The sequence below is a fragment of the Saccopteryx bilineata genome, chromosome 4 (genome assembly GCF_036850765.1).
Source record: "Saccopteryx bilineata isolate mSacBil1 chromosome 4, mSacBil1_pri_phased_curated, whole genome shotgun sequence".
NCBI lineage: Eukaryota > Metazoa > Chordata > Mammalia > Chiroptera > Emballonuridae > Saccopteryx > Saccopteryx bilineata.
In genome coordinates this window covers 68,218,624-68,245,735 of record NC_089493.1, presented here as the reverse complement: position 1 = coordinate 68,245,735, position 27,112 = coordinate 68,218,624, and the positions used below count along the sequence as shown (strand labels likewise).

Genomic DNA, 27,112 nt, shown 5'->3' with positions numbered 1-27,112 from the left:
GCAGGCAGTAAGTTCGGTGCCATCCCTGCCCTCCGAGGGATGGACACTCTCCTTACCACTGTACGTGTAAATGAGTTTGGACTCGGCGAAGCGGACTCTGAGGTTGTGGAGCACGGCGGGCTCGTGGAGGTAGCTGAGAGCCGTGAGGTCATTCTCACCCACGAGGATGTCAGGGTTCCGGAGCGGAGGCAGGGCTTCTGGATCAATGGAGTAATCCAGCTCCTACAGACAAAGAAAGAATTAAAGTTCTGGAAGTAAAAGATTTTTGGTGTTTCTGCTGGACCACTGTCTCTGCCCTACTGACCCGCTTTCAGAGTGATCCCTGACTCTCTGAAAACCAAATTTATTTGGAGCAATGAGAACATTATCTTCACGGCTGACTTTTAAAAAGTGGGAGCCAGGGGACCGGGTATTGGCTGGATGCCCTAGGATGAGTCACGGCCTCTCAGGGTCTCTCTTCTCTAACCTGTGAAAAGACTGGCTAGACTACAGATCAGGGGCCCCACTTGTACATGGTTTCGAGATTGGGCGCCTTGGAAGTTTTGGGTTGAAAACAGAATTCTGCTGCTGGAAATGACACAGTCACCTAAGGTCCTTTTGTAGCTTTTAGGCTGGAGAACACTGTTGGCAGCTGACACGCTTCGTGATGACAAGCTTCTGAAGGGGTCCACGCAGGCGGTGGTCTCTCTGAAAGAGGCCACATGTGGTCCTGAGGGCTCACTAACCTCCTCACCCTGGGCTGAGTCGCCTGCCCAGACTGGCCTCTCCTCTGCTGGACTTCACCCACTGTTCCAAAAGCAGCGGCCTGAGCAGAACAAAGGCCAGGTCAGCACGCCTTGTGGTGTCTGTCTCACAGACAGCTCGGCCTGCCAAGTGTCAGACATCTTCAGATCTTACGGCCACCTCTTCCAACGCCCTCCACTCCTTCACTTTCCTTTCACAGCTTGGGGAAGTGACTTGAACAAGCTTGTTTCCCTCCCACCTTCCCAGGCTGCCTTTCTTTCCATATACGGTCCTGGACCAGCTCAAGGTGGCTCAGCTGGCCCTTAGCGAGTGACCACTATACGGACCCTATATCAAGCACTCAGCACTGGTTATTTCATTTAATCCTCAAAACTGCCTTCCAAGGAGAACATGGCTACCCTAATTAACAGGTAAGGAGACAGGTTCAGAGAGGTTGAGCTCCTTGTCCAAGGTCACACAGCTAATATGGGTCTGGCTGACTCTGAGGCTCCATCCTGATGCCTCCTATCAATGCTGACAAGGGTTTAGTCTGCTGGTTGCTTGGTCTGTTTTGCTTAAGGAGAGCAGCCTAGGGCGGTCCAGGACAACCGTTCCATTGACAATGCAATTATATATCTGTGGGCCTGCTTTAAGAGAACAGTCTTCATCTACACACTTTTATTCTGAGAACAAAATTAATAAAAATGCCACTCGTACATAATTTTTACACTCCCTATGAGTTTTTCTGTTATTTGTTTTAAATTAATTAAATTTTCCAGTTCAGCCAGTGTGTGTGTGTGTGTGTGTGTGTGTGTGTGTGTGAAAGAAACAAAGAAAGAGAGAGAGAGGAAGACAAACAGAACAGACAGTCTAAGGGAGGGGAGAGAACATGAAGAACACCGGACTGAGGGTAGGAGGCAGAGATGCCATTTTCCCACACAGAGCAGGTTTTGTCCTTCATGGTATGGACAAAGAGTCCAGTGACAGAGCAGTCTGGCTGCCTGCCATCTTACCTGCCTGTCCCTCCTCCTCTGGGTGGCTGGATCAGGGCCAGGAACGTTGCTACCTGAAGCCCTGTTGATATTACTAAAGCAGCAAATGTCACCGCAGCAGCTGAGATTTTTCTCCCAGAGCCGTCTGATCCCTAATGAGAACCCTGCCTGCACAGGACGCACTCGACACAGCCTGCAGGAGCTGCAGGTGGGAGAGGAAAGGCTGCGTGCGGGCACAGCGCCCTCTCGCTACACCTGCTGCATCTGCACACGCCACCTGGATTAGCTCATCTGCTCCTCACCGACCCTCCCTGTGATGCTGTACTGTTCCTAACTCCATCTTACATATGAGATCAAAGGGCTCACGGTCACAGACTAGTGAGCTGCGGTGGCAGGTTCTGAACCCGGATATTCTGATTCTAGAGGATGTGCCCTTAATTTCTACGTTTGTTTTCCTTCTAGTTTCTCAGGAAATGACTCCTACATCCAAGATACTCTGACTGGAAACATTGTGTCCTATCTCTACAGAGGCCATCTGCATGCTTTGGAAATTCCAGCATTTCAATATTCGTATGATATTCCCCAGACAAAATGTGGCATCCGGATGGATCCAGAATCCTCTGTCCAGCTCTGTGTCCAGATGCCTCATTCTAAAAGGCAGGGCCACCTTAGCTACGGATCTAGTGGGATGTCATCAGCACTAGGGGAGGGATAGGAAAACTTGTGATGGATAATTAAAGCAAAGGCAAAATCTGCAGAAGTTGGTCATCAAAAGGCATAACCAGCCTTTGAGAGAAACTCCTCATCAACGCTCCATTGTGGGAACAACTGCTGATCTTCCTGCTCAACCTCCATCTCCCTCTTGCCACACCAACACTGAGAGAGGCCCCTCACAGTGTCACACAAAGCTGAACATTACTTTCCACTTGTACCATCTCCCGTCACTTCCCTACTCGTCCCTCGGTGCTCCCTCCTGGAGGTCCCAATTCTTACAAGTTTCTATCCATCCACAGCCTGACTCGCTCTTCCTGTTCCCCTCTCACACCTCCCTCTCCCTCCCCATTTTCCATCTCCCTCCTCTATTTCTCTTCATCTTCCCTCCTGATATTGTTCTCCGACAGTTTATGCCTGGGGCTCAAGCCACTTCCCTCTGAGTGCCTTGTCTTTGCTTGGTCTCTGTGCTGAGATATAGGAAACCAAAATGGCCAAGCACCTGTCAGCACTCTCCCATCCAGGCTGAATCCCTGGAAATGCAGCACAAAGCACAGAGCCCTCTGCTGCATCTTATTACAGAGCGAGGTAGGGAACGTTTGCCTTCATTTGGGCAGCATGGGATGAGTGCAGGGTGGGTAGGGGGCAGGGGGGGTGTTACAAACACGAGTGCATTCACAGGCAGCTGGCCAGTCTGAGTGCCCCTTATGTGCCCTCCGTGGCTGCTCCCCCAGGACCATTTTCCCAACCCACCACATACCCTGGTTACCCCCCTTTTTAAAATTCATTTTAGAGAAGAGAGACAAAGAGAGAGAAGAGAGAGAGAGAGAGAGAGAGAGAGAGAGAGAAGGGGGAGAAGAGCAGGAAGCATCAACTCCCATATGTGCCTTAACCGGGCAGGCCCAGGGTTTTGAACCGGCGACCTCAGCGTTCCAGGTCGACACTTTGTCCACTGTGCCTTGGTTACCTTAATACATCCTGGTAGCTACACAGCCAGCAAGGACCCTACCGTTCCATCCTCCAGCAGAAGTCGCAGGACTTTGTCACCAGCTCTGTAGTCCTTTGCTATTTCAGCAGATTTCCAAACTTCTTCAGGATCAGGAATCCAAACCCTGTTGTACTGGCCAACACAAAAAGACAGGCTTAACTTCAGCGCTTTAAAAATAAGACACAGATCATCAGGCGATGAGACTCAGGGGGGTTTGTTTCTGTCCACTAGATCAGTTCCTTCCTTAGCAATACTTCTACCTCATTTTTGCTTATGAAGTGATCTTCAGTGTACCTGCAACGCAGCAGGCTTAGCTGCTCTTCATTTTCTAGGCCGCGGAATCCCTAAAGCCTCCCAAATGCATCTTGAGAATTGAGAGCCCGGGAGTGAGAAGAAAACCCATGCGTGCCTTTAAAGGGACAACCTGGGTGCTGTCTACTAGAATTAGAGCAGAGACCCTTGGTTCACTACTGGACTGGGGGTGCATGGCCAGACAATAAACTTGTTGTGCCTCATTTTTCCCATTCATAAAATGGGTACGACAATACCTCACAGGTTTGCTGGGAGGTCAAATTAGACTATGTACTGGAAAGCACTTTGCAAAGTGCTACAGAAGTGATGTCACAGCAGCATTATCCCAGTCTCACCACAGGGGAGCAGCCAGGGAGTCCCTCCCGCTGCGGGGAATGCAGCAGTCCGGATGCAGCTGCTGAGCTCCAGTCCCAACAAGCGGTTGGTAGCCCTGGCTCAGTGCTCATGTGCAAGTCTTTCTGCAGAACCATACTGCTACATACTGAATTATGTCCCCTCCAAAATTCATATGTTAAAGCCCTAATGTCCAGTGTGACTGTATTTGGAGACAGGGTCTTTAAGAGGTAGTTAAGGTTAAATGAAGTCATAAGGCCCTGATCATATAGGATATGTCCTTTTAAGAAGAGAGATACCAGAGAGTTTGCACATACTTCACCTGCATGCACTAATGAAGCTGATGAAGGGACGTGTGAGTCAATAGTGAGATGGCAGCTGTCTACACCCAATGGGAAAGGTCCTCACCACACACCAACCCCACCAACACCTTGGTCTAGGAATTCCCAGACTCCAGAACTGTGAGAAATAAATGTCTGTTGTGCCTGACCAGGCGGTGGCGCAGTGGATAGAGCGTCGGACTGGGATGCGGAAGGACCCAGGTTCGAGACCCCGAGGTTGCCAGCTTGAGCGCGAGCTCGTCTGGCTTGAGCAAAAAGCTCACCAGCTTGGACCCAAGGTCACTGGCTCGAGCAAGGGGTTGCTCAGTCTGCTGAAGGCCCATGGTCATGGCACATATGAGAAAGCAATCAATGAACAACTAGGTGACACAACAAAAAACTGATGACTGATGCTTCTCATCTCTCTCGGTTCCTGTCTGTCTGCCTCTATCTATCCCTCTATCTGACTCTCTCTCTGTCCCTGTAAAAAAAACCTAAAAAACTAAAAAAAAAAAAAAAAAAAAAAATTCTGTTGTGTAAGCACCCAGTCTGTGGTGTTTTGTTATGGCAGCCCACACAGACTAATACACATGCCTAATAATTCACACATTAGAAAGAGGGTGGTCTCACTCTCCAGAATTTATCAGTGGTACCTGAGTACTGCTTAAGGTAAAGACACAGCGGCTACCAGGTGCTACACTGCAGCTGTCGTCATAGGGCCCTGTGACTTGTTCCTTTCTCCCCTCCAGGCACGCTGCTGCACTGTGCACTGACTGTGTCTGCTCTCCCACCCGGCACCACATCCAAGTTTCCTGTGACAATCTGTAAATTCACTCATCTGTCCATTTGTTCATTCATTCAATTCAATTCATTCATTTATTCATTCATTCATTTATTCATTCATTCGATAAACACTTGCTAAACATCTATGATGTCTATGTTTGGCACAGTGCTAGGTTGCAAAAGGGTAAGGCATCTTTTTATAGTTCACTGTGGTCTTCCTACTAACCTAGCCAATCACTTACCTATAGCTGCATGTACATATAAGCATATTTGCATCTCTTGGCTCATATATCAGTAGTTCTATCAACAGGGCACCCCTACAGGTACCCTGATGTCCTGGGACATGAGCAGGCCAATAGGAACAAGAACTGGGAAGCACCAGATGAACACATGCAGCAATACTTAGGAAAGCTCTTGAATCTAGAGGCTCAATAGCCCAGGATACCAGATCTTGATGAAGCCTGAGAGGTCGGCAGTATCTAACCCTCACTTTCCAGAGAAAACTGTCCTCCAGGTTCCCCAGGAGAAGAGCTGGGATGAACACCACAGTTTCCAAAATAGCCCCAAACTGGAAATAGGCTACATGTCCATTAATATGAGAATAAATTTTAAAAATAGGCCCTGGCCGGTTGGCTCAGCGGTAGAGCGTCGGCCTGGCGTGTGGGGGGACCCGAGTTCGATTCCCGGCCAGGGCACATAGGAGAGGCGCCCATTTGCTTCTCCACCCCCCCTCCTTCCTCTCTGTCTCTCTCTTCCCCTCCCACAGCCAGGGCTCCATTGGAGCAAAGATGGCCCGGGCGCTGGGGATGGCTCCTTGGCCTCTGCCCCAGGCGCTAGAGTGGCTCTGGTCGTGGCAGAGCGATGCCCTGGAGGGGCAGAGCATCGGCCCCTGGTGGGCAGAGCGTCGCCCCTGATGGGTGTGCCGGGTGGATCCCGGTCAGGCGCATGCGGGAGTCTGTCTGACTGTCTCTCCCCGTTTCCAGCTTCAGAAAAATACAAAAAAATAATAATAATAATAAAAAGAGAAAAAATACAACTGTGGTGTACTCGAACAATGGAATACAACTAACCAATAAAAAGTCAATTACTGATAAAAGGCAGGCCTTGAATGAATCTCTAAAGCAGTAGGGTTAGTTAAAGATTTACACAAATAAGTATATTCTGTGTAAGACCCTTTAAATCAGTGGGTCCATTTAAACCGCTGCTTTAAATGAAGTGCTAGAACAGATAAAACTAATGTACAGTCAGAAAAAATCAGAGCAGTAGAGCATCTGGGGGCAGCTCGGGCCTACAAGCGACTGGGAAAGACGTGAAGAAATGACCTGGGCTGACGGCATCACTCCAAGCCTGGATGAGGTTTGCATTACACAGGTGCTAAGCGCTTTTCAAAAGTCAGAGAACACAGACTTAAGCTTTGTGTGTTTTCCCAGACAAAGACAACAGAAAGAAAGAAAACTATAGGTCAATATCCCAGATGAATTTAGATGCTAAAATACTCAACAAAATATTAGCAAACTGGATCCAGCAATACATCAAAAAAGTCATACACCATGATCAAGTGGGATTTATTCTGGGGAGGCAAGGCTGGTACAATATTCACAAATCAATCAATGTGATTCATCACATAAACAAAAGGAAGGAGAAAAACCACATGATATATCAATTGATGCAGAAAAAGCATTAGATAAAATCCAGCACCCATTCATGATCAAAACTCTCAGCAAAGTAGGAATACAGGGAACATACCTTAACATGATAAAGGCCATCTATGACAAACCCACAGCCAACATCATACTCAATGGGCAAAAGTTAAAAGAAGCCTGACCAGGTGGGCAAAAGTTAAAAGCAGCCTGACCAGGTGGTGGTGCAGTGGATACAGCATTGGACTGGGACACAGAGGACCCAGGTTCGAGACCCTGAGGTCGCCAGCTTGAGTGCGGGCTCATCTGGTTTGAGCAAAGCTCACCAGCTTGGACCCAGGGTCACTGGCTTGAGCAAGGGGTTACTTGGTCTGCTGAAGGCCCATGGTCAAGGCACATATGAGAAAGCAATCAATGAACAACTAAGGTGTTGCAATGAAAAACTGATGATTGATGCTTCTCATCTCTCTCCATTCCTGTCTCTCTGTCCCTATCTATCCCTCTCGCTGACTCTCTCTCTGTATCTGTAAAAAAAGAAAAAAAAAAGTTAAACGCAATCCCCTTAAGATCAGGAACAAGGCAGGGGTGCCCCCTTTCACCACTCTTGTTCAACATAGTCTTGAAAGTCCTAGCCACAGCAATCAGACAACAAGAAGAAATAAAAGGCATCCAAATTGCACAAGAAGTAAAACTATCATTATTTGGTGATGATCTGATATTGTACATAGAAAACCCTAAAGACGCAGTAAAAAAACTACTGGACCTGATAAATGAATTCAGCAAGGTGGCAGGATATAAAATTAATACTCAGAAATCAGAGGCATTTTTATACACCAACAATGATCTGTCTGAAACAGAAATTAAGGAAACAATCCCCTTCACTATTGCAACAAAAACAAAATAAAGTACCTAGGAGTAAATTTAACCAAGGTTAAAGACATACTCAGAAAATTATAAAACATTCATAAAAGAAATTAAGGAAGTTACAAACAAGTGGAAGCATATACCATGTTCATGGTTAGGAAGAATAAACATCATTAAAACGTCTATATTACCCAGAGCAATTGATAAATTCAATGCAATTTCTATTAAAATACCAATGACATACTTCAAAGATATAGAACAAATATTCCAAAAACTCATATGGAACCAAAAAAGAACACGAATAGCCTCAGCAATTTTGAAAAAGAAGAATAAAGTGGGTAGTATCACACCTCCTGATATCAAGCTTTACTACAAGGCTATTGTACTCAAAACAGCTTGGTACTGGCATAAGAACAGGCATATAGATCAATGGAACAGAACTGAGAACCCAGAAATAAACCTGCATCTTTATGGACAATTGATATTCCACAAGGGTGGTAATTGCATACAACGGAGTAAAGACAGTTTCTTTAACAAATGGTGTTGGGAAAATTGAACATCTACCCGCAAAAAATAAACTAGACCACCAACTTACACCATTCACAAAAATAAACCCAAAATGGATAAAATACTTAAATTTAAGTTGTGAAGCCATAAGCATCCTAGAGGAAAACATAGGCAGTAAGCTCTCTGACATCTCTTGCAGCAATATATTTGCTGATTTATCTCCACGCACAAGGGAAATAAAGGTCAGGATAAACAAATGGGACTATATCAAACTAAAAAGCTTTTGCACAGCTAAAGACAATATGAACAAAATAAAAAGGCAATGGGAGAACATATTCAACAATACATCTGATAAGGGGTTAATAACCAAAATTTATAAAGAACTTGTAAAACTCAACACCAGGAAGACAAACAATCCAATCAAAAAATGGGCAAAAGGGCCCTGGCCGGTTGGCTCAGTGGTAGAGCGTCGGCCTGGCATGCGGGAGTCCTGGGTTCAATTACCAACCAGGGCACACAGGAGAAGCGCCCATCTGCTTCTCCACCCTTCCCCCTCTCCTTCCTCTCCGTTTCTCTCTTCCCCTCCTGCAGCCAAGTCTCCACTGGAGCAAAGTTTGCCTGGGCGCTGAGGATGGCTCTGTGGCCTCTGCCTCAGGCGCTAGAATGGCTCTGATTGTGGCAGAGCGATGCCCCAAGATTGGCAGAGCATCGCCCCCTGGTGGGCATGCCAGGTGGATCCCGGTTGGGCGCATGCAGGAGTCTGTCTGACTGCCTCCCCATTTCCAGCTTCGGAAAAATACAAAAAAACAAACAAAAAAAAAATGGGCAAAAGAAATGAATAGACACTTCTCCAAAGAGGACATACAGATGGCCAACAGGCATATGAAAAAATGCTCAACATCACTAATCAGTAGAGAAATGCAAATTAAAACTACAATGAGATATCACCTCATACCAGTCAGAATGGCGCTCATCAATAAAACAACACATAATAAGTGCTGGCGAGGATGTGGAGAAAAGGGAACCCTCCTGCACTGCTGGGGGAATGCAGACTGGTGCAGCCACTGTGGAAAACATTATGGAGATTCCTCAAAAAATTAAAATGGAACTGCCTTTTGACCCAGCCATCCCACTTTTAGGAATATATCCCAAGAACACCACATCAGTGATTCAAAAGAAGAAATCCACCCCATTTTTATGGCAGCATTGTTTACAATAGCCAAGATCTGGAACAGTCCAAGTGTCCGTCAGTGGATGAATGGATTGGGAAGCTGTGGTACATATATACAATGGAATACTACGCAGCCATGAAAAAGAAGGAAATCTTACCTTTTCCAACAACATGGATGGACCTGGAAACTATTATGTTAAGTCAAATAAGCCAGGCAGAGAAAGAAAAATATCATATAACCTCACTTATTTGAGGAATCCAATGAACAATGTGAACTGAGCAACAGAACAGAGGCAGAGGCAGGATCAAAGGGACCAGAGGGAAAGCAGTCATAGGGAAGGGGGATGAGAGGATGGAATCAGAGAAGGGATAGAGATTGGTGAAATTATATATGCATAACACAGCATTATAAAGAACAGAAAAGCAAATCCTGGAGGGAAGGGAGATGGGCATTGGGGTGAGGGGAACACAGCAGTTGGGGTGTGTATTCGGTGGGACACTTAGATCTATGTAAACACAATAAATTTAAATCAATAAAAAGAAAAGAAAATCCAGTCATTTCATATGAGAGTCAGAGATAAATAAGAAGATATATGAATGGGATGGCATAGAATAAAAACTAGCATTAGGGTAAGTAACAAGAAATCAAAATGCACCTGCATGCAATAAGACAAAAAGGGAAATAACCAATATGTCGTGACAAGTTAAAACTGTCAAAGTGAAGAAAATGAGGAATTGATATGATACTTTTTGGACTGATTAATAATATCAGTAACACCCCTGCCAGGATTGCCAGATTTTAGAATCTCCTTTCAAAGTCTGGGGAGGTTGTATCACTTAGAAATACATTCAGCTTCTAGTAACACATCTGAAATGGCCTTAATTGAAATATGATAAAGGCCTGTTTTGCTCTCGTTTTTAAAAAATCCAGAAGTACAACATTAAGTGCCGAAATTATGGCTCAATCATCATCAAGAACCAGGACCTGGGCCCTGGCCGGTTGGCTCAGCGGTAGAGCATCGGCCTGGCATGCGGGGGACCCGGGTTCGATTCCCGGCCAGGGCACATAGGAGAAGCGCCCATTTGCTTCTCCACCCCCCACCCCCTCCTTCCTCTGTCTCTCTCTTCCCCTCCCGCAGCCAAGGCTCCATTGGAGCAAAGTTGGCCCGGGCGCTGGGGATGGCTCCTTGGCCTCTGCCCCAGGCGCTAGAGTGGCTCTGGTCGCGGCAGAGAGACGCCCCGGAGGGGCAGAGCATTGCCCCCTGGTGGGCAGAGCATCACCCCTGGTGGGCGTGCCGGGTGGATCCCGGTCGGGCGCATGCGGGAGTCTGTCTGACTGTCTCTCCCCGTTTCCAGCTTCAGGAAAAAAAAAAAAGAAAAGAAAAGAACCAGGACCTGTCTTTCTGCTGCACCATCTTTAAGACATACCATAGCTTTTATCCTCAAAATTCCCTCAGAGCTACAAGATGATCACCGCAGCTCCAGCCATCAAGTCTATGATCTAGGCATCATGAAAAATAAACAGGCAGGGACAAAAGGTTGCACATCCCAGATGATTCAGCCTCTTTTAAAGTACATTTCTTAAAGTTTCACTGCAACACACCTGCTTACCTCTTTTGGACCACTACCCATTTCTGTAAGAGAGATTAGGAGATTCAATTGCATTATCTGGGCATATTGCTACATCAACAATATAGGAATTTCATTACTAAGGAAGAAAGGGGAGATCTCGAGGAGATTAAGAGATATCTAAATGTGAACTTTAGAAAGTTTATTATGTGGATTGCTATATAAGAAAATACAAATCTTTCCTGACCAGGTGGTGGCACAGTGGATAGAATGTTGTTCTAGGATGCTGAGGACCCAGGTTTGAAACCCCAAGGTTGTCAGCTTGAGCACAAGCTCACCAGCTTGAGTGGAAGGTTGCCACATGACCCCATGGTCACTGGCTTGAGCCCAAAGGTCGCTGACCTGAAGCCCAAGGTTGCTGGCTTGAGCTTAATGTCACTGACTTGAGCAAGAGGTCACAGGCTTAGCTAGAGTCCCTAGGTCAAGGCACGTATGAGAAAGCAATCAATGAACAACTAAAGTGTCGCAACTACAGGTTGCTGCTTCTCATCTCTCTCCCTTCCTATCTGTCTATCTCTGTCTGTCCCTCTGTCTCTCACTAAAAAAGATACTTTCAGGAAGAGACTGAAGCTTCACTTCATTCTTCAAGGCTTTTTTAGTTGCTTTTTGTTTTGTTTGAATATGATCAACTCACACTACCACTGAACGCAAGCCCAGGAACAATGGTTGTCCACCCAAAACATGCAAATTAAGTTCAAGGGAAAAGAAGAACACATTCAAAGGCAAAACTAATGAGGTACTTATTGTAATAAAAAAGAAAATTAACCAAAAGTAAAAGTGAATAGAAAATAAATAACACTTACTTTCCTCAGATAAATTTGATACTATGAATTCTCTGTGATTAAGTTCAAAAAATGAAGATTTGGACAATCATTTAATAAATTAGGGCTTTACATATACCAATAGTATGAATACCAGTTTTATTTTGGTTTACTGGTTTTCTCTCTCTCTCTTCTTTTTAGCAAGAGACAGACAGAGATAGGAAGGAGAGAGATGAGAAGCATCAACTCATAGTTGCATCACTTTTACTTGTTCATTGATTGCTTCTCATATGTGCCTTGATGGGAAAGGGGGGAGGGCTCCAGCTGAGCCAGTGACCCCTTGCTCAAGCTAGCAACCTTTGGCTTCAAGCCAACAATGTTGGACTTCAAGCTAGTAACCTTTGGGCTCAAGCCAGCATCCATGGAATCATGTCAATGATCCCACACTCAAGCCGGGGACCCCACACTGAAGCTGGTGATCCTATGTTCAAGCCAGATGAGCCCCTCTCAAGCCAGCAACCTCGGGGTTTGGAACCTGAGTCCTCAGCGTCCCAGGTCAATGCTCTATCCACTGTGCCACCACCAGTCAGGTTTTTCCCATTTTTATATTGGCCTTCCTGTTTCCAATCTGCTCATTCTATCACCAGTTATTTTTCTAAGCAATAAATCTGATCATTTTATGTGCCTGCTTAAAAACTTCTATCAGTTCCCTGTTTAGTAAATGATAAAATCCAAATCCAACATGGCCACAAGACCCTTCAAAGGCCCCAGCTGACTTTCTTCTTGGTCTATACACCCTTACACCTGCTGCCTTGAGCATTCAGACTGTAATACCTTTGCACATATTATTCATTCTCTTTGCCTCTATGCTCTTCCCCCATCCTCATCTTTACCTGTCCAACTCCATTTACCCTGAGTCTGAGGGGTTGCCTCCTTGAGTAAAGCCTTCTATGACAAACTTCCTACCCCAGGGCAGCTACCCACACTCTCTACTCTCACAGCTTTCTTCAGATCTCTGAAATAGCATCCAAATATGTCACTTCCTGACAATTAGGAACGGGGACCACTTTTTCTTTCCTCTCAACCGCAGTGCCCAGCAAGGTGCCTGACACATAGTGGGCAGTACACGGCTAAGCAAACGTGAAGTTTTTCATACTGCAAATTACTTTTCACCATGTTTCTAAGAGCTTGGGGGCAACTCCTCATGGCCTAACTCCCATTGCCTTCACTCAGGAGGACCAAGAGTAGAAAATAAGAGTTCCCTAAGCCCACATCATGCATTCCCATAAAAACAAACTGGTATCTTCAGGAAGTTAACACTCTGGGACATATCCCTAGGAGCCATTTGTCCAAAATATTACCCATGGATGTCAAAACAAAATGTTGAGGGCATGCAGTATACAGATGATATGTTGTAGAACTGGCCACCTAAAACCTGTATAATTTTGTTAACCAGTCACCCCAATAAAATTCAATTTTAAAAATATTGAGGGCAAGGGGTACAAAAATGTTTCCCTTTCTATTTTTTGTATTATCACAGACTAGAGAGAGAGAATAATCCAGGAAGAGCAGAGCAAGGAAGACTGATTTATCCAATGCCAAACTCTGCTGTTATCTGCCCATGCCTCCTACTGCCCCTGCTACTTAGGAAATCATCCCAGCCAATTCTTTGCCCCTTTCCCATCGAGCTATCTGGGTCTTTCCGCTGCTAACTAAAAAGAAAAAAAAAATTGGTTTGCTTCCAAAATCAAAATTATGTGATTTTACTAGTATATTTTCTATATCTAGATAAACATGTCATGCCAATATCCATGCCTATATTACATTAAGTAGTATTTATTTTGTGCTTGTAAATAAGAATGACAATTCAGGGTTTCTACTGTCTCCATAACCAGCAATATCCAAGAAGTCATTTCAGTTTTTTCCTCAAATTATTTGAAAATATTCTCAGAATAAGATGGCATGTCTTTCCAATGTTTTAAATTTTAATTGTCTGAAGCGTCTTTTCCTTTTTTCAGCTGTTTATGCTAATGTTTAGAATCTGCAAATTCTAGTCCTGGAGTTAGATCAGTGTGGAGAGTTTCTAATTTTTTGAACTCTCAGTCCTGGCCTGATTCCTGCCCCCTGGGAAAGATAATGCTACTTCTGGAATCTTTCTAAACCACACAACGTCTGTTGTGTAAGGACATTTCAGTGACCAGAGTTCAGGACTCAGAGCTTTTTAAAATCTAAATTCCAGTATCTATTCTCAACATTGCCTCTTGATCAGGGTCTAAACTTTCTCATTTCTCCTCACTTCCAAGAATTGATAGACAAATAACATTTGCAAATATGTTATATTATAACAAGAAAATTTTAGAGAAGACAAAAATGACTGTAAGGGAAAAGAAGGGTTAGTGAATATTTGGCAGTCATTTTAGACCTACCCTGGTATTAACTGAGCATATACCAAGCAATTTCACATATATTCTCCCATTTAATCTTTAAAGTAACTCTGTAGCATAGACATTAATGATCTTCACATTAAAAGAGAAAACTGAGGCTCAAAGGGCATTAAATCCCTTACCCAAGGATCCCGCTGCTAGTGTGCTACAGAATTTGAACTGGGGCCCTTTGAGTCCTGGTTCAGAATTCTCTGAACCACTCTACTGAAAAGACAAGTATCAGTCAGTGGACGAGTGGATTAAAAAGCTGTGGTACATATACACAATGGAATACTATGGGGCCATGAAAAAGAAGGAAATATTACTTTTTGCAACAACATGGATGGACCTGAAAACTATTATGTTAAGTGAAATAAGCCAGGCAGAGAAAGAAAAATATATGACCTCACTCTTTTGAGGAATCCGACGAACAATATGAACTGAGGAGCGGAATAGAGACAGAGGCAGGATCAAAGGAACCAGAGTAAAGTGGACAGAGGGAAAGGGGATGATAGGATGATAGGATGGGATAAGAGCAGAAAAGCAAATCCTGGAGGGAAGGGGGAGGGCATTACGGGGAGGGGGACAAGGGGGGTGTGGCAGGGAACATGGGGGAGGGCAGGATGTATTCGGGGGGACACTAGAATCTATAAACACAATAAATTAAAATAAAATTTAAAAAAATTTTGTGTTTTCTTGTCTGAAAATTTTATACACAGAGCTAAATAAAGGTGGAACTCACTATACATACTAAAATATTTAGGACATGTATTGACATACTATATAATTTACTTTAAAATGCTTCAAAATATAAGATGGGTGGAGGGCTGGATAGAAGAGTAGAAAGATGGATAGACATGTGATACAACGAATATGGTAAAATGTTCATGTTAGAATCTAGGTGGTGAGACGGATGCTCAGTGTGGAGTTCTTCCACCTTTATACTTTAAATTTTCATAACAAGATGTTGGAGGAAATAAAAAGTAAGTATAAAACACAGTTCAGGGTTTCACTGCTAGACTTGGGTAAAGTTGGTTGAGGAGCATAGCTATTAATCTGTTACTATAAATTGCCTCACTTAACCAAAAACAATATACGTATATATTTAAAATTGGTTGGATATCAATCATGACTCCCTAAGTTATTTTGGTTGCTGTAATTATTGTAGCTAAGGTAGCTAAGAGTAAAAGGTTGCTGACAGGTGGCATGGGATGGGTAAGATCCGAGAGAGGAGGGGAGAGAGAAGAGAAGAATGACATGGCAGGCAACCCCACACACTTAGATATACACACTGCTGCAGATAGGTGGCCAGAAGCCTAATGCACACGCAGAGACACCCACCTCTCAGACACACATGCCCACACCCCATGTACATTGTTGCCGCAGGCTACCATCTTCCACCTCAGGTCTGCTACTGCAAATACTTATTGCTAAACCTCATAAAGCTGAAATCATTAACAGAATATCCCAATTTATCAAGAATTGGCCACTATAGGATTTCAGAGCTGAAACGGTCCTTGAGGATTGTCTACTGCAGGTAGCTTGCCAACGCTGTTTTTATAGCTGCAGAAAGCTGACTTCATTGACACAGTGGCAGCTTACTTGTGGAAGAGATAAAAATGGTGTTCTGGTGGGAGCCCTTTCAAGCCCTTTCACAGAAGTCCAGGGTCTGAGAAGTAATGTTAAAATCCCTAAGCAATCTGAGTCTTTTGTTTTACTGATCTCAAGCCAGGGCCTCGGACTTCTACTTGAACTACTTGTGAACAATGAGCCTGGCCCCGAAAATGGTCCTGAGCTCTCCAGTGCCACCACCTACTTGAAGGCTCACAGACTCTTCCAGCACGTATTTTAGATTTGTTTCATTGGTTTACTTTGGTTCAAAGCACTTTTATTTTTAAAAATATTTTATTTATTCATTTTTTAGAAAGGAAAGAAAGAAGAGGGAGAGAAGGGGAGAGGAGCAGGAAGCATCAACTCCCATATGTGCCTTGACCGGGCAACCCCAGTGTTTAGAACTAGCGACCTCAGCGTTCCAGGTCAACACGTCATCCATTGTGCCACCACAGGCCAGGCTCAAAGCACTTTTAAATGACTGGCAGTAATAGGACACATGGAGCCAAACGTCTGCTTCTCTTCTGGAGTGAGCACAATGGCCTCCCTGGCCATCCTGAGTTCCCAGGCTGCCCACACCCACAGGGTCTGGGGCCTCTACCAGCAATGCTGCCAGTCATTTAGGGCTCCGCAGCTGAAACCCAGCCTGGTAAGTAAACACACCAAAGTTTACCCAGTTCCACCTAAGTTACACCCATTCAGTCCCTCCCTTCTTTTTCATATTCCTTTACCCACAAGACAGCTCTTCAAACCCGAGGAAGAGCTAACTTTGCAGTGTGTAGACAAACAAACGCAGTCCCTGCAAACAATGTGACTAGCTCTCATGGGACCTCCCCAGCGTGGTTCCTATTCATGCAGCAGGGGCCTCCTGACTCAGACCACCCTCTGGGGACAAGCCCATTTCCCACCTTCCCCGGGAACGTCCCCTCGTGGCAGGAAATTGAGGTGTCCCAAAGCCACGGGAGCCTCGGGAATGAGGCAAAGGCCTCTGGTGCACTGACCCTTAGGAAGTGCTGTGTTCCCAGGAACGTGCCCAATCCACACACCCCACATGCTCAGGTGAGAAAGAGCAGCATCTTCTCAGATTGCTCACCTATTTGAGGGGGGTCTATTGGCATCAGCCACAGAAGCGGCTTGAGGACCTTACATGGAATATAGAATGACACCAGTTTCCTTCTTAGCCGCCCTCTGGTCTGGAAGGGACTCGACACAGTCCAGGTCAGCCAGGCTGGAGGGACGTGCTACCTCTCTTCCACCTCCTCTTCCCTTGTTCCCCTGGCCCTTTCTTGGGCCCCCTCTTGGGTCTCTCAAAGTCCTTTCCAATCTCTTCTCACAACAGGCGATTTCTGGGGATTTTCATCCCTTCCCATGGTTTCCAAGAACTGCCCTGGCGCCTGTGCACCACTGTGTCCTCCAGCCCAGATCTTTTAATGGGTCTAGACCACATTTCCAACTGCTTTCCAGACGTCAGCCTTTATGTCCTCAGACACTCACAAATCCCAGGTCCGTATGATCATTGTGCAGACCCCAGACCTGTTCCCCCAACCCTCCGTTCTCTTGCCTCTCAAGTAGGAAACCTGGGACAATGTGCGGGGCTCCCCCTCCCTCTCCCCCGACAACAAATGGTTGCCAGGTGCTGGAAAAAGGTCTCATCTGTCTGCCCTATCCACCCCCACAGCACGGCATCAGTCAGCTCCCCTCCCCTGTCCCCAGAGCCTGCGGACTGCTTCTCAACCAGATGAATCTCTGAGCACCCCATGTCTGTGCACACACAGAGCCCCTCACTCACACCTGAACCGTCATTCCCAGCAAGATGAAAGCTTTAACATTTCCGCCTGATGGATTCTGCTGAGCAGCCTGGCCTGTGGAGCCATCCTCAGCCTCATCGTCACCCTCCCTCCCCCTAGTCAATCCCTCTGTCTGCTTCTACCCACAGCACTAGCAGTTTCTAGACCAGGGGTCCCCAAACTTTTTACACAGGGGGCCAGTTCACTGTCCCTCAGACCGTTTGAGGGCCGGACTATAAAAAAAACCTATGAACAAATCCCTATGCACACTGCACATATCTTATTTTAAAGTAAAAAAACAAAACAGGAACAAATACAATATTTAAAATAAAGAACAGGTAAATTTAAACCAACAAACTGACCAGTATTTCAATGGGAACTATGGACCTGCTTTTGGCTAATGAGATGGTCAATGTCCAGTTCCATATTTGTCACTGCTAGCCGTAACAAGTGATATGACGCGCTTCCAGAGCCATGACGCGTGCGTCCCACGTCACTGGAAGTAGTATTGTACGTGAGCGCCGCCGCCACATACAGTGCTCCTCTCACTGAGCACCAGTGAAAGAGGTGCCCCTTCCAGAAGTGCTGCGGGGGCCGGATAAACGGCCTCAGGGGGCCGCATGCGGCCCGCGGGCTGTAGTTTGGGGACCCCTGTTCTAGACTGTGCTGAGCTCTGTCTTGGCTCTGCACAGTGCACTCCTCACCCGCCGGTGAGCAAACTGCTTTGAGCAGTCAGGTCAGCTCGAGACTCCCCTCCACTCCTCTGACTTCCTCTGCCACCCTTACCCCGGGCAGAGTTGAATGCTTCCTTTGTAGCCATCTCTCTGCCCCTTTCCTGGGTTTCTGGGTCACTTCCATCTCCCCCACTGACACCTGAACTCTAAGCCGTTTCTTTTTGCCCTTGGAACCCATACAATGACTTGCCCAGAGCTAGCACTCCGTAAACATTTATTGATCAAAAATTTAAATTCATAGCAATTCAGTAATGACATTTAGTCTTTATGTCCCTTTTTAAAGCTCTTTTGAACTATCTATATATATTACAAAGGATAAATCAAATTCTTCAGAGCAGTTAATGATATATAGAAATCTAAAGGCTGCTTAAAATAGCCACTTGGAAAACCATTAAACTGAATTTTGACCTTATTTTAGCCAGAGACCCTGCACACCTGAATTTCAGCCAAACTTCTGTGAGGATGTCTTGTGAGTTCCCCATGCAGAAGTGAATGAAACAAGGAGAATATACTTTGTGAATCCGTGGCTAAGACCAGTCATAACCTGAGTCCTGATTCACAGGCAGAACAGCTGGAGAAAGGTCTCCAGAGGCATGCCATCAAGCTCTAGTGCCTCACCCTGGCTCATCACTTTCATCGATATCTTAGATAAGAGAACAGAACATATGTATCAAATTCCAGATGACATATTCATTAGCTAAAGCTGGTCAAAATTGGAAAAGGTTTTGACAAGCTGCAGAACACTAAACAACAAGTTAGAAAATTTAATAGGGATAAGTGTAAAGTCCAATATATAGGTACCAAAAATCAACAGTATAGCCTGACCTGTGGTGGCGCAGTGGATAAAGCGTCGACCTGGAAATGCTGAGGTCGCCAGTTCGAAACCCTGGGCTTGCCTGGTCAAGGTACATATGGGAGTTGATGCTTCCTGCTCCTCCCCCCTTCTCTCTCTCTCTCTCTCTCTCTCTCTCTCTCTCCTTTCTAAAATGAATAAATAAAATAAAAAAAAAATTAAAAAAAATCAACAGTATAATAGCATCAATATTGAAAAAACTGATGTTCATTAAGCATCAGGTATTTTGCTAAGGATTTTACACAGATGATTTCAGCCTTACAATGACCAGTAAAACCTAAATTCATTTTCAGGTGTGGAAACCCAGAGAGGTTAAGTAACTTGCACAGTGTCACTCAGCTAGAAAGGGGCAGAACCAAGACTTAGCCCCAGCCATCACCTAGCAGGGGTCCCCAAACTTTTTACACAGGGGCCAGTTCACTGTCCCTCAGGCCATTGGAGGGCCGGACTATAAAAAAAACTATGAACAAATCCCTATGCACACTGCACATGTCTTATTTTAAAGTAAAAAAACAAAACAGGAACAAATACAATATTTAAAATAAAAAACAAGTAAATTTAAATCAAGAAACTGACCAGTATTTCAATGGGAACTATGGGCCTGCTTTTGGCTAATGAGATGGTCAATGTGCTCCTTTCATTGACCACCAATGAAAGAGGTGCCCCTTCCGGAAGTGCAGTGGGGGCCGGATAAATGGCCTCAGGGGGCCGCATGTGGCCCGTGGGCCGTAGTTTGGGGACCCCTGACCTACAGCGTGCTCCACCGGCAGCAACGAGCAGCTCTGCGTGAAGCAAACCGGACACTAACTCAATGCTCCTGCACTGAGGGCAACCCACAGGAAGTCGCAGCCACACCATTCCACGGTTCTCAGAGCCAAGCAGACCAGATCCAGAAAACAGTGTCACTAAGATAGGCATCAAGGTACTGAAAGTCACCCAGAGGAGAGTGGCCTTGATGACGAAGGGTCTGGAATGACACTGCAAGAGAAAAGGTTGGTGGTATTGTCACTCTTTTCAGCTCTTAGTCCTATCTGTGTGGCATCCTCAGCAGCCGTGGAGCCCTCCGGCTTCCTTTGTTCTAAACACTTCCATGTCCTCTACTCCCATCCCTGCAGCCTCAGGTCCCCGCTCCTTTCGGAGGCTAGCCCATGCCTCGCGCCTGTCTTCTAGCTCCAGATTCCAGTCCTCTACTGTCCCCTCCTTCAGCCCGTCGCCATGCCCAGGTGTCCCTTGCTCCCTCACTGTTCTGCTGAAAGAGAAGCAATGTCAAGGATCCCCTAAAGGCCAAGTCCAATGCCGCTTCTTCAGCCTTCATCCTTGACTTTCCTGCAGCTGTAGAACAGCTGACTCCCCAGTCTTCAGTTATGGACATATGGTCTCCTTCCTTGGTTTGGAAAAAAGACCATATGTAAACACACGTATTATATGTTTATGATCACACAACATACAATTTTTGTGCCCTCATTTTTTAATATAACAAGCATTTCCCCCATATTGTTATGAACTTTTCATTAAGTAACTTTTTTTTTTTAGAGAAAAAGAGACAGACAGACAGACAGGGACAGACAGATAGGAAGGGAGAGAGATGAGAAGTATCAATTCTTTGTTGTGGCACCTTAGTTGTTCATTGATTGCTTTCTCATATGTGCCTTGACCGGGGGACTGCAGCTCAGCCAGTGACCCCTTGCTCAAGCCAGAGACCTTGGGCTCAAGTCAGCAACCATGGGGTCATGTCTATGATCCCACGCTCAAGCTGGTAAGCTTGTGCTCAAGCTGGTGACTTAGGGTATCGAACCTGGGTCCTCAGCAGCCCAGGCCGATGCTCTATCCACTGTGCCACTGCCTGGTCAGCCTATGTAACATTTTTAATGCTGCTTCATTCTATTTTATTCTGTGGGTCTTCTAAAATTCACCAAATTCTACCCCTTGTGCTGAAATTGGGTTTGTTTCCATTTGTTATTAGAAGAAATATGATAAACAACCAGGTGTCAGGGAAGGCAGCTATGAAGTGGATGGACCTTCCACCAGGCCTCTGCGGGGCAGGGCAGGGGGAGGTCATGTCGCTTGAAGAGGAGGAAGAGGATAAGGCAGTTGAACCAAAGTGGTGGTAGTGGGAGGTGTGAAAAACACAGGTTTTTAATCCTGACTCCATCACTTCTATGTAACCTTAGGCAACTTAACCTGAGCCATTTGTAAAACTTGGATGACAAAAGAGTACTGGTTATTCAGATTATGTGAAAGAAAGCACATAAAGTCCTGAGGATGGCGTCTAGCACATGAAAAGTGCTCAGTGACTGCGAGATAAAACTAACCATTACCAACATCATCATCTTCATGCCCTACAGCTTCTTCTGAAAGCAAGAAAACTCACTCACTCGTGCACGCACATATCAGATTGAGCCCCCAGTGCTCCCTGTTTTCTAGGAACGCTTGGTCAGCCGAAGGGGCAGACAGCTAAAGAGCTGTGACCAGTCATTATTAAAGGTGTCCGGCTGGAGGGCAAAGATGCCTCTCAGAAGAGGCACTGCTCACACTGAATTTAGAAGGTACAGGCCTGGGTGAGCAAAGCAGACAGAGACACGGACACAGACAGACGGACATTTCAAGCAGAGGGAGCCCTGTATGCCAAGGCACGGGGATGCACTGAAGGACAGCAACAAGTCTGGTGGAGGACGAGCCAAGGTAGAGCTGGTGGGCAGGGGATGGGAGAGGATGCAGGCAAGCGAGACCTCGTGGCTGGCTGGTGAATCTGAAAGTGACGGAGGCTCCAGAAGGGCTCAAGTAGAAAATAGCCAGACTGGTTTTTCTCAGAGAGATTTCAGAGTGGAACTGCTGGGTCAAGTGCTCTGGACACTTCGAAGGCATGTTGCCAAAGTGGTTTTGAAAAGAGCTGGGTCACTTTACGCTTCCTGCTGCAGCAATTGCTGCTTGCACCAGACTTCCTCCCCGGAGTCCTGGTTTCTCCAAACCTCTCTTCCTGTGGTTCCTGATGCCAGCTCTCCTGCCTCCTCCTCCCTGCGGTGGCTCTATGGCAGGCCTCTCTGCTTCTTCCCCCTCCCTGGCCAGACCGATTCCCCAGCACGCTGTCTTGGCCCTCTTCTCTCCCTTGGAGAGGCCCTCACTGCCTGGGCTTCAACTCCATCTCTGGGCAGAAGACTAGCCCATCCTTTTCACAAACCTGCAACCACCCGAGGACCTCCGTCTAGAAGCCCCCACCATTTCAACCCCTGCAGGTAATTATTTGCCTTACGACCTTCTTAAGAAACATCTCCTCCTCCTGATGTTGCTAATGGTGTCAGTGGCCCCACTCTGCTTTCCATCGTCCAGGCACTAACCTCCACGTCATCCCTGGCTCTTCCCTGTCTCTCACACACCCAGTCCAGTGTCCATCCTCACATACCTCTCCACACACTCTCCAGACTCTTCCTGCACCCTCCATTTCCAATACTGCAGCCACAATTCTTCCCCTGGGCAGTTGGGATGAACTGACAAATCAGCAACCTGACCCGGCCTCTCTCCCATGGGCACAGAGTCCCAGGAGCATCGCTGGACACCCAACTTCCTAAAGCACCGTTCTTGATGCTGTCATCCCTCACTTAAAACCCACACCAGAGAATGGAGCCCAGACCACTTCTGGCGGCCGCAACCCTCCCCCTCTCAGCTCTGCTGCCCAGCACACTCCTCCAGGCCTTCTACACCTCAGCAGACTGAATTACTTGACATTTTTCATTTCTCTCTAATCAGATAACTCCTTGAGAGGTAAGACTATGACTTTAAACAACAACAACAAAAAACTTTCTTACCTCCCCCAAGCATAAAGTTTTGTATATAAAAAATGCCAAGTAAATATTTTATGAGAGATAGTATGCCAGTCTTCAAGATCTATGCAGGAAGATAGATTAGACATGGGCCAGGCAGGTAACAGCTGTGTAAAAGTGGGTGACTAAGGCAGCCTAGCGATCACAGGGTAGGTGTGGCTGTCACACAGAAACTGGCTGCCACACAGGATTCCCTGAGTGGACAGCCCACCCACCGCCCTACTGCAGGGTCACTGTTTGCCTAGGCACAGAAAGGAGTTTCAGGTTGTTTTAAAACGTTGTGTGGTAAGATTGTGGAATGGGGGTTAAGTGTGGTTAAGGTCCCTAGTCCCAAACTTTGATTTAGGCCAATCCTGTGTGCTGATGTTCCAGGACAACTGGCTGGATCTCTGGACTCAGGAGGGTGGGGTAGGGGTTGGGGGGGATGGTAGTAAAGCAAGGGAGAGGGTTCAGAGTTTGTCTAAGAAAGAAATATCTGATTTCACTTATATGTGGAATCTAAAGAACAATATAAATGAATAAACAAAACAGAAACAGACTCATAGATACAGGGAACAGACTGATGGTTGCCAGAGGGGAGGGTGGTTGGTAGGATAGGTGAGAAGTACAGATTGGCAATTACAAAACATTCATGGGGATGTAAAGTACAGCACAGGGAATACAGTCAATAATAATGAAATAACTTTGTATGGTCCCAGGTGGGTACTGGAAATATTGGGGGGAACATTTTGTAAAATATATGATCATCTAACCACTATGCTCTACACCTGGACTAATATAAAATAACATTGAATGTAAACTGTAATTGAAAAAAATAAAAAAGAAATTAAACAAAGTGTGTGCTGATATGAAAAAGAATAGTAAGGAATTGCCTGACCCATGGTGGAGCAGTGGATAAAAGCACAGACCTGGAATGCTGAGGTCGCCAGTTTGAAACTCCAGACTTGCCTGGTCAAGGCACAAATGGGGAGCAACTACTATAAATTGATGCTTCCTGCTCCTTTCCCCTCTTTCTCTCAACTCTAACTAAAAATTAATCAATAAAAAAAATTTTTTTAAAGAATAGCAAAGAATATATGAAAACTATATATTATCATTTTCCTTCTCTAAAAAATGTACAGAATATATTTTGTAGGTTTTTTTCCTAGTGAGAGGAGTATGGAGAAAGAAAAATTGTAGTAGATGCTCAATAAATATTTGTTGAGTATATTTTTTTAAAACAAGAAATCTTAAAGTGAGCTTTCTAAAATCTAGACAGGCAGCTACACAAATGGGGGAGCATCTCACCTCTGGAACTGACAAAGTGCAGAGCTGACTGGCACCTGGAATAAAGGTGGCAGCCTAGGGACAGACACATGCGCCTCGCTGAACAGAAAATGGGTAGGAATAGCCATGGAGGCTCTTTCTCCGTCTGGGAGTCTCAGATTCTCTGTCCGCTCAAGCTCATCTCTAGAAAACTGTGCCTGGTACCAACCTAGTATTTAATATATGGGGTTGGCAAAAGAAGATCTACAGTTACAATACAAATAAAGAATACAATAATAAATAATACAAGAATAAACTGTATTTCATATACTCACAGATGTAAACCTACTTTTGCCAACCCCTATATATTTGTGGCCTGAGGCACTTGATGATAGGGGTGCTCACATCTGTGTATCTCTGGGGGAGTGGGGCAAGAGTGTTACTTAAAATAGGTTACTCGACAGTTTTATCTGTCCTCCAAAGTATCTTCCAAGGATGGTTTTGTTCAAGAACTTTTTTTTTTTTTACCTTCAGAAAGTTGAAGACCAAAGAAGCACTGTCGGATATCTGATGGCTCATATTCTTGCTGGTAAAACTATCTTAGAGGCGATTCAAACACTGTCCATTTATAACGCTAATTAATGGAAATAAATGCATTAGAGAAGAAAACACTATTTGGTTGATTTGAATTTATACCATTACTAATTAAACAAGGTAGAAGAAAAAGTCTGCTTAAACCATTGAAATATTTATTTACAACTATTGTTTATATCTACAGCAAAAGTGTCTTTAAATATGAAGGTACGGCATGTGTCCAGGGAAATGGATGGATTCTGACCTCATCAGTTTGAATATTGGGGATGAGATTAGGGTGTAGGAGCACCTGGCTTTGTGGCTATTCAAATGGATTTTGCCCCCCCCCCAAAAAAAAAACCACTTTCACACTTTTAATCCAAATTACTAATCAAAGTAATCTCAGAAGGTTCTGGACACCATGTGGGAATGCTGTCTGTCCTTCCTACCTAAAGGGTGGAACCCCTCATCCTTATGGAAGATGAACTTTCGGAGGAATGCTCTAGCGATTCCTAAACTCAAGGGTATATAAGAAAAGTGTTTATAAACTGTAAAGCACCATATAAATGTTAGGTGGGGAGCCTGTGACTGCTCGTCGAGCCCTGGGTTCTCAGAAGCTCTCAGTTTCTACCGGTGAGGCCTGGGCCACTTGTCCAGGCGGCTGCGGCTGCGGCGTCAAATTAACTTAACGCACGTGCAGGACTTTTTAAGACCCAATAATTCTAGAAAGCTGCCCGAATAGTGTGGTCCTGAGCCAAGTTGTTCAAGGGGCTGCCCGGGGGGTCTGGAAGATTATGGATGCGATCATTCGCCCACGTCTGAGATTTCTAGGTTCCCACAGGCAGCTCCCATTCCACTGGTGCTGTGGGAGACCGGGTGTAACACTCGGTCTTCCCATCCCGAGGGGACCCAGGCTCCCGGGGGCGTTCCCCATGGACAGGGCCCCGAGCCCTCGTGGTCCACCCCCGCCCCGCAGCGAGCGCGCCAGGTGCACAGGTGTGGCCCGGGCCCCAGGTACAGTCAGCATTAGCGCGGGGCCGCGTCCCTCCCGCGCGTCCTCCCTCAGGTCGGCCACCTGCCTACCTGTGTGTACAGCGCGGCCACCGCCATGGGCGAGAGGACCGGGACAGCTCGAGGGCCGCAGCGGGCGAGGCTCGAGCTGGGTCTCAGAGGGCAGGTCGCCGAGCGCGGGCGCCGCGTCAATAGAGCCGGGCCATCTTGCAGGAGAAGTTTCCTAGCGCTCCGCAAACTTTCCCGAGGGCTGGAGGCCGGGAGGAGGGAGGCGCGGATTGGTCCCTCCGGGCCAACCTGGCGAATCCTCGCCGCGATTGGCCGGGGCGGGGGCGGGGCAGGGCGCGACCCTCCCCCTCCGACTGTCCTCGGTAAGGTGGGTCCACCTGGCCGCCGCCGCGCCAAGACCGGCCTGCGCGGGCAGCGCTGACTCGCTGGCCGGAAACAGGTGCGTTCGGAGGCTCTCTTCGGCCCAAATGTCAGATCCCTAAAGTTGCAGCGTGTTTACTGGGAAGAGCAGAGTGATTTGACCATGCCCACAGAAAACCCAAGAGAATCAAACTATTAGAACTTGTGAGAGTTCAGCCAGGTGACCATATGCAAAATCAAATATAAGAATGAGTGGCCCTAGCCGGATGTTTCAGTGGATAAAGCCTCCACCCAGCACACCAGAGGTCACAGGTTTGACCCCAGGCACCTCGGGGGAGCAATCAATGAGTACATAACTAAGTGAAACAATGAAGAGTTGGTGTTTCTCCTTCTCTCTCACTCTTTCTCTCCTCCTTACCCTTTCTTTTGTGCGCACTCTCTCAAATCAATAGAAAAAAAATTTTTTAATAAGTAACTTTCCTCTTTATCAGTAATAACCACTTAGAAAATACGAGACAGCCTGACCAGGCGGTGGCGCAGTGGATAGAGTTTCCGAACTGGGATGTCAAGGACCCAGGTTCGAGACCCTGAGGTCACCAGCTTGAGCGCTGGCTCATCTGGTTTCAGCAAAAGTTCACCAACTTGGACCCAAGGTCGCTGGTTCTAGCAAAGGGTTACTCGGTCTGCTGAAGGCCCGCAGTCAAGGCACATATGAGAAAGCGATCAGTGAACAACTAAGGTGTCGCAATGCGCAACGAAAAACTAGTGATTGATGCTTCTCATCTCTCCGTTCCTGTCTGTCTGTCCCTACCCTCTGTCTCTGTTAAAAAAGAAAAAGAAAAAAGAAAATACAAGACAAAGTAAAATAGGATGATAAGATATTTACAACATCAATGAAAATTAAAAGTGTTCAGAAAATTACACTTACAAAAATGCTCTTGGCCTTTGTGGAGA

General features: G+C 46.0%; 1 protein-coding gene across 2 annotated transcripts in view; it reads right to left on the bottom strand.

The window, feature by feature from the left end:
- MYO5C (myosin VC) overlaps positions 1-26,043 on the bottom strand; it is a 117,740-nt gene extending 91,697 nt beyond the window's left edge. For both annotated transcript variants that reach the window (XM_066276293.1, XM_066276294.1), the window contains exons 1-3: positions 25,862-26,043; positions 3,436-3,546; positions 57-222 (exon numbers count right to left, since the gene is read on the bottom strand). In XM_066276293.1, coding sequence (XP_066132390.1) covers positions 57-222; positions 3,436-3,546; positions 25,862-25,888 — 304 coding nt within the window. In that variant the 5' untranslated portion in view covers positions 25,889-26,043. The remainder of the gene's footprint in view (positions 1-56; positions 223-3,435; positions 3,547-25,861) is intronic.
- Between the last annotated feature and the right edge of the window lie 1,069 nt (positions 26,044-27,112).